Source organism: Microtus ochrogaster, assembly GCF_000317375.1.
Source record: "Microtus ochrogaster isolate Prairie Vole_2 chromosome 14 unlocalized genomic scaffold, MicOch1.0 chr14_random_2, whole genome shotgun sequence".
In the NCBI taxonomy this organism is placed as follows: domain Eukaryota; kingdom Metazoa; phylum Chordata; class Mammalia; order Rodentia; family Cricetidae; genus Microtus; species Microtus ochrogaster.
In genome coordinates, this window is record NW_004949097.1 from 6,292,813 (window position 1) to 6,305,647 (window position 12,835).

Sequence of the window (12,835 nt, forward strand, 5' to 3'; positions counted from 1 at the left end):
AAGTTCCTCTGCAGTGGAGACTCAGGTAGGATCCTCTGCAGTGGAGACTCAGGGGAAGTTCCTCTGCAGTGGAGACTCAGGTAGGATCCTCTGCAATGGAGACTCAGGGAAAGTTCCTCTGCAGTGACTTCTCAGAAATCACTTTCCTTCTTGTCTCATTTTTGGCCCATTCCCAGATGGATTGAAATGGTGTCTCTATTTCCTTCTTAGAAAAATCTCCCTTGAGATTCACTCTTTCTTAATCCTCAAGAGTCTTGCTAGCATATATTATCCTAAGATTTCAGCAGCACACCTTTTTATTTTTAGATCTGATATGTCTGTTCAGATCTTCTTCAGGTTCTTTGTCCAGGATGAACAACTCAGGGATATTGCTTCATCCTCATTTCATCTAGCACAAAGCAAAGCTTGATACTGAAGGTCCAGAAACACCTATCATTTGTGCCTGTGTTTCTTTACAATACAGAAAAGAGACTGTTTCTTATGATCTATTATTTGAATATTTTGAATTTCTAAAATATACATTACTTCTTCTTTTAATCCTTAAACAATGAATAGAGTAGGTTTAAAAATCTAGGTCAATTATGAATGATAATGCAACTTAGGCAGAGCATTTGGGTTTTAAATAAATGGTAGGAATCATATGTACCTCTTTACAATCATCTTTGAGTACTCAAAACATATTTGGTCCAGAATTTCCCAAAAATAGCCAGATCCAAAGATGGTCAAGTCTCTTATGGAACGTGACATATTGAGTATACATGACCTATGATATCCTTTTCTTTTCCCCTGGTCATCTCTAGATTGCTTTTATAGTAATACAATAAAAATATAGTCTTACATTATAATATATTGATTAATATATAAATACTTTTATACTAATACAATGGAAATGGTGCATAATCTACTGTGTTACTCAGAGGCTGATGGCAATAAAGAAAAGTCTGTCTATGTTCTGTACAGAAAAGTTTTTTTTCAAAATATTTTTAGCCCATGGTTAGTTGAACTTGTAGCTTTGGAGGTCACAGATAGAAATATTCAAGTGCACTTTTGTATAAAACATATTATCCTCTTTAGCTGTGTCCTCTAACATCACATGGATTTTAGAAGTTAAAAAGGAAATGTGTACTCACAGATAAAGAAGTAAGTTCTGTAATGAACGCATCATGGATATTTGGTGCTTTAGTAGAGATCATTAAACACACACACACACACACACACACACACACCTTAATTACACATTGTACATTGCATTTGAAAAAGATACATATAGTCTCTCTATTTACATCCTTTTATTCTCTTCCTTTGTTCTGCGATTCGCAAAACCTTTTGTGCTGATGCTTATTCTGAAGTAATTACCAAGTTCCAGATAAAAATAAGACAAGAGAATCCTCCTACTCACTGTCATCAGGATCACAGCTGGGGTGCATGAGTGAGGATTGAGCCGTGTGAGATGTGCCGTTACGTTCACCCTAAGTTCCTACATCCTGGCTACACTGTTAGCACCAGGAAGCTCCCCTTTCAACCCTGCCTGAGACTTGAAAGCCAGCACTGGTTCCGTCTATCTGAAAGTACTGAGCAGCCCAGATTGCTTCCTTACCCCAGGGTGTGTGCATTCAGGTCAAGAGCTGATTGTAAGTATTTCAGAGGATGTTACATGCTGTGAAACTCTGAAATTGATATTGTAATTAATGGTACAGAGAGGAAAAGAAAAATAAAACTCGCTTGCTGGCCATAAAGGTTTCTTTGCATAATCTCCCAATGCCGCTCTTTTCCCTACTTCTCTTGTACCACTTCTTGAGGAGGAGCACAGCTGAATCAAAGTATCATGACTCAGGCCCCTACAAATTGCTGCTTTCCTGTACCATCTCTGTGAAGCCCACTGCTAGGCAACAAAGAAACCATCCATTAAAATCCTGTCCAAATGGCTTATTTCAGAATTTTCAATCATCCTCAACCCTCTGGTTTGCTGTCCTTAGAAACAGATAACCTTCTCCACAGATGGATCAGAATGATAAGTATAGATTCCACCACCCACCTCTCCTCCCACATCTAAATGGTGCTTTTCACATCATCCCTTTCCCTCTCCAAAAGTGAGAGGAAAATTGTCCATAGATGCCCAGAGACCCTTTTGGCCTGCCATGCAGATTCTGTAATTCAGACAACATACATTTTACCATTATTTATCTAAAAGCTAACTTGAAGCAATGCAAGACATGAAACTTAAAAGAAAAAAGTCTGGCATTTGAAAGATACATGACACAGAAAGACACATGAAAGGCAGAAACTCAAACAGTAAGCCAACAATGTCAGAGACCAACAGGTCCTATCTAGTCTCAACTGAAATAGGCCTGCTTTGTTTATCTTGCTCATCATGAGCTACATCCTACTTCTACTTTCCTGACATTGTGTGGTATGAGTTAGGGAGATGCTTGGCTCACTTACATACCTGTTTTTCTTTGTCCTTGCTGGATGGGTCCTTCATAAGAGTTTCTATGGAGCTTGTTGCTTGAGTCTTGTCCTGAGCACCATTGTATTGGAGGAGGCCACTTGTTGGTTCCTGGATGCCCTGTTACCTTCGACCCAAAATAATCACACAGAAACTGTATTAATTAGATCATGGCTTGGCCCATCAGCTCTAGCTTCTTTTTTTTTTTTTATTTTTCGAGACAGGGTTTCTCTATAGATTTTTTTTTTTGGTTCCTGTCCTGGAACTAGCTCTTGGACCAGGCTGGCCTCTAACTCACAGAGATCCGCCTGCCTCTGCCTCCCGAGTGCTGGGATTAAAGGCGTGCGCCACCACCACCCAGCTAGCTCTAGCTTCTTATTGGGTAACTCTTACATCTGAATTTAACCCATTTCTGTTCATTTGTGAATGGCCACATGGCTGTGGCTTTCTGGCTAAAGTTCCAGCATCTGTCTCTGGCGGGGCTACATGGCATCTTCCTACACTGCCCTTCTTTCTCCCAGCATACAGCCTATCTTTCCCGGCCTAGTTCTGTTCTTCCCTGCCATAGGCTCAAAGCAGCTCTTTATTCATTAACCAATAAAAGCAACACATAGACGGAAGGACCTCCCACACCACCCTGTCAAAGAACAGCCCAGAGTTTTTTCTCTCAAGTTAGCACTTTGGAGAAAAGCCCAAGGAGGGGCCATTAAGTAGACAAAATGCAGTGGCTCCAAAAGAGATGATTCTGAAGAAGTTGGAATTGTTGACAGCCCTTAGGGAGTGTGCACCTAAACTCACATCTTAGCCACAGTACCTGGAGCCACCCACAGCTACAGACATAGCACAGGGAATCCTGTGTCCCTCTCCTTCTCATTTATATCTCATGGCCAAATAACAAGACAAGACTGCACACTCAAAGGCATCCGAACATAGTCCCGTGCTTTTGTAGCTGTCCAGAACTGAGCAAAGGAATGCTGTGTGGGGTAGCAAATTTTTGGACTCCTTTATCATTACATTAAAATTGTTTAGTGTCTTACAAACTGCCACATTATAAACTGTTCTATTCCAAAAGTAAGGCTCAAAGTCACCTTTATCTTAGCTTTACCACCTATACCTACAGACACAAACACTCACTCACAGGGAGCAGAAAGGATTTGGAGGAAGTAACAACCAAGGCATTCCATTTTTCTTAAACCTAGAAAATGAATTTAAAGAATGTTCTCAGAATGCCTTTTATCATTCTGAAAGTCTTTCATGGCTTTTTAATCTTATTAAAACTCAAACCACACTAATTTTGTGAATCCTTGTTTTTTTTTTCCTTTTTTTTTACATGGCAATGTAACAGCTTTTACAATGTGTACTTCCTCCCTTTGTTGACCAGCCCCATTCAATATGATGTGTGATAGCTTAGTTGCTGGTATAAATACCTGCAATAGGAATATTTATGACAATTTTCCCAGTTTGCCTAAATATCAAGTCAGGATGAAATGAGCTGTTGAGTAATAAAAATGGTATTTGGAATTTTGTGGAATACTCTGAGTCTAAAGGTTAAATGCATTTGAAAAATTTAATGCACCTACTAAAGGTACCAAAACTCATAAGTGAAAAAAGAAGTATCTCAGACAACAGTGGTCCACAGTTGTTCTGTGCTTCAGTTCACAGGCAACAAAGTCCTGAGCCTGTGCAATTTGCAGAGCTGCCTAGTCTAGTGTAGCAAGCAACCACATGAAAGGAACTTACCATCAATTCTAAATTCATTTTTCATATGTTAAAGAGTTGCATAACTTCCATATAGTACCATATATTGCCATGGAATCTTCTCTACTGTTGCATGTTAAGATTTATCTTCCTGTTGAACATAACAATTAATTGCAATATCGACAGGAAAGTAAGCTGGCACTGAAGATATGGTTCATGCTGTCCTTTTACGGGTATACTACTCTGTAATCGGAGTAGGCCATCACCTGTCTCCTGGGTTCCTCACTCTGTTTGCTCAGATCTTACCAGTTTTTACAAAGGTGTCACCATGAGAAGTTATAATAATAAGCTTTGCATAGCTGAGCCTGAGGAGTCTGATGTTCTTGTTTATATTCAGTCAGGAGCCTCTTGTGACATTTACTTAGGATTCTCCAACTCTGTGGCATTCATTCTGAAGACCTGAAACTTCAAGTTGGGAAACAGTGAAGACATTTATGAAGACTTTCTATGTCCTCGGTGAAAGATTGTCTTCTATATGTGACAGGGGATTGTCATCCAGGAAATCTCAGCACTGAGCTTGCCTAAACACATCATCAACATGAGAACACCAACTGACATGCTAGTGTGGGCGGGGGAACACTCATAGCTTTACTCCTAGTAAAACTAGAAGTGAGGCATGGATAGTGAGAGAGGAGGAGTCAGTCTTCTTCAGGGATAAGTCCTGATTGGTTATTCCGTTCCAGGAGGTCAGCCCTGAACACATATAAGAAACACTGAATGAATTCAGTACGTTCGATTGATAAACTTAGATACATATATATAATGTCACAATAATACATAAAGAATAAAAGGCCATGAATTTGGAAGAGAGTGGGGATTTGTGGGGAAACAATTAGAGGGAGGAGAGGGGGTGACATAAACATAGTGCTCGTATATTAACTTCTCAAAAAATAAAATTAAGAGATTTTTAAAATCAAGGGTACATAAGAAAAGGGAGGAGAGAAGGCAGAAGATGAAGAGAAGGAGGACACAGATGCAGCACCAACAGAGAGCTCTAGCCTCTCTAATGGTCTTGTGATAGCATTCTTCCAGGACCTGAGGAGAATTGCCAAGACTTAGATTCCACCAAACCAATAATTTACACAATTGATTCCTCTTGTTTCTTTCCCATGTGCAGTTAGCTAAGTTTTGGACTCATAAGCAATCACTTCCCTATTTATTTGGTAGTAGTGGTAATGTTGCACACTAACATACTACTTCTAATGATTTGCGTTACCTCTGCTGATCCCCGAGTCATAGCATGCTCTAATCCCCAAGGAGATTCTCTAGATGCAAGAACTAGGGCTCCTAGCCATTAGGAGTGGTGTTAAGTTTGTAAGCAGAGGTACTGAGCTCAGTGGGAACAAAACTGACTTTTCTTCAACAGGTGATTTTTGCAACATGCAACTATGCCAAATAATAAGAAAAAGAAATCCTGTGTGTAGCTCCTACTGTCCTGACTGTGCTGGGCAAATGAAAATGCTTGCTAGCATCAGTGTCTCCAGATTATTGGAAAGACCATTATAAGGAAAATCCACATGCTCATGGTCATGCTTCCCAAGATATGTGGGCAACTTGTCAAGTCCATAAGAATTAAAACAACATACCTTATCCTATTTAAAGGATAAAACATAAAATTTGTGTTTCACATGTACACAAATCCTTTGCATACATGTGCAACTTGTTATTACAAGTTCTCTTTGACACATCTTGATGTTGACTTTTCACAAGTAGAAGTGTTACCAGCAATCAGAAGCCTGAAGCCAGAGGAGGAGTAGATCAGAGTCAGCCTGAGCTACAGCAAGATACGTTGTGGATAAAATGTGTAGGAAGGTGTCTTTGATCACACGTGCAGAAGGCATTTGCAATGATTGTTTGTTGAATATATGCTTTAAATTCTGTGTGTGTTTGCTGAGTGTATGCATGCGCATCCTGTGTGTGCAGAGGCCAGAAGACTGTGTCAGATCTCCAGAACTGTAGTTATAAGCTGTTGGACGTTACCTGGTGTGGCTTTGTTCTGGAAACAAACTCGGGTCCTCTGTAAAAGTAGCCATCTCTCTTAATCACTGTTCCTATAGAACATAGTTTTAAATAACACCATTTTGGTTAAAATATATGTTTGAATATTTTTGACATATATAATATATATCAATATATTTTATAATGTATAATATATTTGACATATATGTATATAATAAAATAGGAATTGTGTGATGACACACTTTATAAATAGAAGTATAAAAAAGTGCTAGCCAGACATTTAAGAAGTTACAAATTGAATGCTGGATTATTGCTTTTCCTCATGGAATAAAGAAATTGCGACCGAGCTGCATCAATTTTTCATTCCCTGTGAACTGCTGAGCAGCTCAGAAAGCTGGACAATCAGCACCCCAATTTAAAAACACTGATGCAGTAACACGTTTATTTTGCACACCAGAACCCCTGCAATGAAATGAAGTCTACAGTTTAGATGAGGGGCAAATTTGTTCCTGGTGCGTTTGAGTCACGTGAAACCCTTCTGTTTTTAATGATACAATTACAATGTAAGAAGAAGCCTAAAGAGTGACTCCTACAGAGTCCTCACAGACAATCTGCGCACAAAGATTTCTCGGAGATTATCAGAGGACCTGCTCAGGAAAACATATATTCTATCAAGCCACCAAAGCACATAAATAATTTAAACTGTGAAAAGAAACATGCTCATGTGGAAATTCCCCAGCGTTGCTTGAGGGCCTTACACATCACTCCGGCCCACACCCTGAAGGTAACACTCCCCAGGGGCCACTCTGGCTCTTATGCAGTGAAAAAGATTTTCCTGGTATATGTAAATGTGAATGCACAACTATGTCATTTGCACTGGAGAGGTGGCTCGATCAGTAAAGCACTTTCATGTGAGCATGAGGACTTGAGTTTCTATCCACAGCATCCCCGTAAAAGCTGGTTGTGGTAGTATGAAATTGTAATCCAAGCACCAGGGAGGCAGAGCCAGGAAGATAATTTTTAGGCCTGTGGTCAAGCTAGGCTGCCAAATTGGTAAGACCCCATGTTCAGTGAGACATGGTCACAGAAGGTTGAGAACAACTGAAGACATCCATTGTCTGACCTTCTTACACACATATAGATATGCACACACATATTCATGTATACCACACACATACAAATATGCACAATGTGCATTTTCATGTATATGTATACAACATACATTTATATATACATATACCACACACGTGTAAATATATAATATTTAATTTTATTTTTTGGTGGGGTTTTTTTCGAGACAGGGTTTCTCTGTGGCTTTGGAGCCTGTCCTGGAACTAGCTCTGTAGACCAGGCTGGTCTCGAACTCACAGAGATCCGCCTGCCTCTGCCTCCCAAGTGCTGGGATTAAAAGCGTGTGCCACCACCGCCCGGCTAATATTTAATTTTAAAAGAAATTTCCATTGTTTTAGAAGTTGCTGTGAAGACCAGAGCCAGAGATTCAGCACCTGCCCATGCGTATATTGCTGAGGCATTTTTTGGAGGTGGTTGCTTCTGAGGAGAAGAAATTTAAACTATTAATATACAACATTATGTGAAATTACACATTTACTGTGAAATAGAATACAGAGTATAAGCATTTTAAGATAGAACGTATTGGATATGATGCCAATATGCTTGCAATCCCAGCACTCTGGAGGCTGAAGCAAGAAGATCTCAAGTTTCAGGTCAGTTTAGGGTCCCCAAAACAGAAGTAACAATCAATCAAACAAGCAAAAAGACAAGGTCTAAGGTTTAAGAAATTTTGTGATTATTGATCTCTTAAGGAAGCGGGAAAATATTTGTTAGGATTTTTTTATCTGCCTACAGGCATTCCTGAGTAAAAATCACAGACTGAACAATTTTCAGCCTTTTCCACACCAGGGAAATCCACACTAAAGCTAGTAGATTATTTTCCTTGGTAAGACAAAATTGAAAGTTTCTTTTTCTCATTATCAAAAATTCATAAACAGAATTGAAACTTGGGAATCAGTGAAATATGAATGGAACTCTTTGGTTACTGTTTTCCAGATTACATTATTTTTTGGTTGCATTAACTCTCTCTTGGATTTTGTTTTCATGCAGAAAGAAAATAATTTTACTGCCTTTCTGGAGGATAATAAGATTATCATGAAGCATTTAGACTTTCTGAGGGCTAAACTCTGATTGGCTCTATCACCCAAGTGCCCCAGTGCACAGAGCTGTGCCTAGCAGGGGAGTTAGACGTTCTTTATCAAGAGTGCCTGGGGATTTTCTCAGAGCTGGGATTCTTCTGTCTGTAGCTTTGGATCTTTATTATAAAAAGTATTCTGAATAAAGGTTAGAGACATAGTTCAGTAGTAGAATGCCTGTCTCACATTCATGCAGGAATTCCTACAGCCAGTAGCCTTTAAGTTACCCGCCCACTTGGGCGTGGCCTCTTATACTATTTATGCCAATTTAAAATGTGCGCCAGGCCTCTTTTCCTGCTGTGGGATTCGGTTGCTGTTCTTCGTTCCAGCAAAGGACTGTGATTTGTGAGTCTACCACTAAAGAAATAATCCTCTATTATTCTCAATTCTGAGCTGGTGTGGGATTCCTTTTAAGGGTCCTTCTTCACATTCATGTGCCCCCCCCCCACTATAGAGACATAGCTCAGTAGTAGAATGCCTGCCTCACATGCGTGAGGCCTCCCACTGTTACCCAAGCCAAAAAGTCATTCTACATATTCCTGCTAACAGTGTTATTTTTTAAAAAAAGTCCTAGAGCCATTCCCTGGGTGTGTGTGTTTGTGGATAGACAGACAGACAGATGGATGGATGATGGATAGATGGGTAGATAGATACATGGATGGATGGATGGATGGATGGATGGATGGATGGATGGATGGATGGTAGTTAGATATCGTTGTTATCTGATATATCAGACCTAAGATGCTCTGAAAACAACCTCCTGGATGGGTAATATTTAATGGCACTATGTAATATGGTGACTGTAAGAAGAGGTGGATATGAGTGAAAATTTGCCTTAAAAACATAGGGCAGGGAGCTAAAGTGTAGCTCTATAGTTAAGAGCACTTATTGCTCTTCCAGAGGACCCAAGTTCAGATCTGGAGGCGCACTACTACCTGCAAGTCCTACTCCAGGTGATCAGATGCCATCTTCTGGCCTCCAAGGGCACCTATATACACAAGGCACACATGTACATATTAAAGAAAGCAAAAGACACTCACATGCCCCACTTTTCCTAAGATTTTTAACCCTTGGAGAGTGAGAAAGCAGAGCACATGTGGGCAGAGCTGGCAGGTGGCAAGTGAGTGCATCAGAATTTACAATGATGGTTCGTGGTCGCTGCTCTGTGAGGGCTGAGTGCACAGCCTCACTCCACCCCAGCACATCAGAGTGCTCAGTAAGCATTTTCTGGATCGATGAACCGATGAATATTCATAAGTAATGACTGGTAATATACTCATGCTATTGCTATGATTTTCCTGTCTTTAGAGTCAATACTCTCTGCTACAGCATAGAGTCACAAATTTATAAGTTCCAAGAATATTATGAAAAATATTGAAGAGCGTGAAAATGAGTAATGGGGACCAGGGCTGTATTTCAACAATTTTAGCAAATTTTAACATCGATTTATGCATAATGATGAGAAAAACTTAAACTTCTGTAAAAGGAGCTAGAGACCATAAAAGATAAATGAGTCTGAGTATTTCTAAAGTCAGGGGAGATTATTAAACATGGTTGAAGTACATTGTTACCATCGAGGATCTGGTGGATTGATTCTAAAGGGGATTTTGTATGATAATGTTGATGCATGCCAACTCGGAAATTTCATGTTTGATTTTATCTATTCATGTCACAAACCACTAGCAAGTTCACAACGGAAGGAAATGTAGATAAATATCATACTTCTAAAGGTGAAAAATTTTAAGCATTCCCATTGCCAGGGGAAACATGAAGCCTCCTCACTCACAGTGAAAGTATGTGTTAGTGCCCCTTTCCTGTTGATCTGGGGAACAATTGAAGCAATTCCAAGGGATTAACAAGAACCTGATTTCAGATACGAGTTTGGATGAATGATTACAAGATAAATGTTCAAACAACCACTAAGAAATTAAACTGAAAGCCTTATTTGTAACCTCAATGGAAAGTGGAAATTTAACAAAATCTAGAAGCATTTAGAAATCTTTACCATATAGAAAGCAATGAAATTTCATTCATATCCAGTGTAAAATTGTACAGTACACACACACATACACACACACACACACACACACACACACACACACACACTAAAAATGGACTGAGTTCCCAAGGCCCAGATGAAGAGCAGAAGGAGGGAGAACATTAGCAAGGAAGTCAGGACTGCGAGGGGTGCGTCCACCCACGGAGACAGAGACGGTGGAACTGATCTAATCAGAGCTCTCACCAAGGCCAGCTGGACTGGGACTGAACGAGCATGTGATCAAACTAAACTCTCTGAATGTGGTTGACAATGAGGGCTGACTGAGAAGCCAATGATAATGGCACTGGGTTTTGATTCTACTGCATGTACTGGGTTTTTGGGAGCCTAGTCTGTATGGATGCTCACCTTCCTAGACCTGTGTGGAGGGGGAGAGCCTTGGACTTCCCACAGGGCAGGGCACCCTGACTTCTCTTAGGACTGAAGAAGGAGGGGAAGGGGAAGTGGGGGGAGTGGGAGGGAAATGGGAGGATAGGAGGAGTTGGAATTAATTAATAAATAAATTTTTAAAAAGTCAACCTTTCAAAACAATGGCAATTGAAACTTGGAAATGTAACAGAGAGAATGAGCATGCTGCTTGCTTTCTGGTTCTGATGGGTTAGCACTGCCAATCATTCAGGGAAAGAGAGAAAGAGAGAAATTTGCTAGTTTAAGGAAACTAGCAAATTTCAATATGCTCTTCGGAGGGAATAAATAGAAAATATCATAAAAGAAAGGATGAAAGCTTTTGTTAAGGGTTCATTGTAGCATCAGAATACTAAAAATATGCTTCCAAGATCAAGCAACAAAATCAAAACAATCAGAAAAGAAAAAACACCATAGAGTGAGATATAATTCATATAAAACACTTAATCATTAATACATAGTTATAGTGTACTGAATTTTTCTAAGATAGCTTTTAGAGAAATAAAAGTATACAGAGATAAAATAGAACTAAACATTGAAAATTGAGCCATAGTTTTCACAATCCTTTACATAGAGGAGATGGGAAAAAGTGGGTGTGGCATGTTCAACCTTTGACATTCCAACATGATGTCATTTACAGAGCTGATGCTTCAGAACCAAACAAAGACATTACCAAAGGTAATCTCCTAATGTACATTTGTGACATTGTGTTGGATTGCATGTGGACTACAGGTTGCACACACATATTCATAGGCAGCTTTGGACCTACCTCACTTTCTAGGTTTAATTTCTGAACATGTGCAAATACTTCAAATGATTTTGAACTACAGTTAATTTGTTTTAACATCATAATCTCTAAAAAATATAAAACAAAATAACCTTTATTTATTTATTTTACGTGTGTCTGAAGCTCTCTCACTGTGTAAGTCTCTGTCTCCATGTGTGTCTGTGTGTCTCGTTCTCTGTGTGTATGCGTCTATGTTTGTCTCTGTATCTCCATCCTCTTCTTTTCCCCAATGCTAAGATTGCAGATGTGTAACACTATGTCCAAATCTCTCTCTCTCTCTCTCTCTCTCTCTCTCTCTCTCTCTCTCTCTCTCTCTCTCTCGTGTGACACGGGTGTGCATGTGTGTGTTCACTCCTGTGCTCACAGCATTCATGAAGAAATCAGAGGACACTCAATAGGACCAAACTCAGTCACTCAGACTCAACAGCAAGCACCTGCTGAGCTATCTCACCAATGCAAAAAATTCTTAGAATATGATGATATTTTCTGTCTCACCAAGATAATGTCTTCTATACTTCCTAATAACTTCCAGATGTGAACTTAATATTTAAGAACACAGTATTTAATAGCTGGGTTTTATAAATTTTCATCTCACCCTTTCATAAACATACATCTGACAAACATACAGGACCCAATTATAAGCGAAGCCGGCTGATAGAGGGAGTGTTTCTCACTGTCTTTTCTTTTCCACTTCTCTAGGAAAATAAAGGAAAGTTTGGAGTGTTTCCCAGTTAAACTGAATAACCTGATCCACACTCTTGCACAGATGCCAGCCATAAGCCTTGCCAAACCAACCCCTCAGACTCTTCCCCAGGAATCCTACAACCTGCATAAAACCAGGACAATTCAGAGAGTCACAATATTAGGGCTCAGCAAGACACACAGCAACGTAAGTTTAAATCTGCACCACAGACTCTGCTACGCATACCTTTCAAAGCATGGTGGGATTTTACTATGCAAATTGAAAATCAGTTACAAGTGGAGAAGTGCCATTAAAGAGATGTTTTAAGAAAAATCATAACAACCGGAGCTATTAGTGGGAGAACCATCAGGAGGAACAGTTCCTACCCTGTGGTAGAATATAAATCAAGAGCTAATTAAAGTGTCTGCAAGAAAGGACAGCAGAAATTAGGCAATGTTGAGAGAACATAAAATTATGGAACCCTCATACATTTTATTTATAGGTAATCGTGGCATTACAAATTACATCCTTCGGT

At 39.5% G+C, this 12,835-nt stretch overlaps 1 protein-coding gene across 1 annotated transcript in view; it reads left to right on the top strand.

Moving 5' to 3' along the window:
- Pik3c2g (phosphatidylinositol-4-phosphate 3-kinase catalytic subunit type 2 gamma) overlaps window positions 1-12,835 on the top strand; it is a 361,584-nt gene that overhangs the window by 280,168 nt on the left and 68,581 nt on the right. Inside the window, exon 28 of the mRNA XM_005364544.1 lies at window positions 12,318-12,507. Coding sequence (XP_005364601.1) covers window positions 12,318-12,507 — 190 coding nt within the window. The remainder of the gene's footprint in view (window positions 1-12,317; window positions 12,508-12,835) is intronic.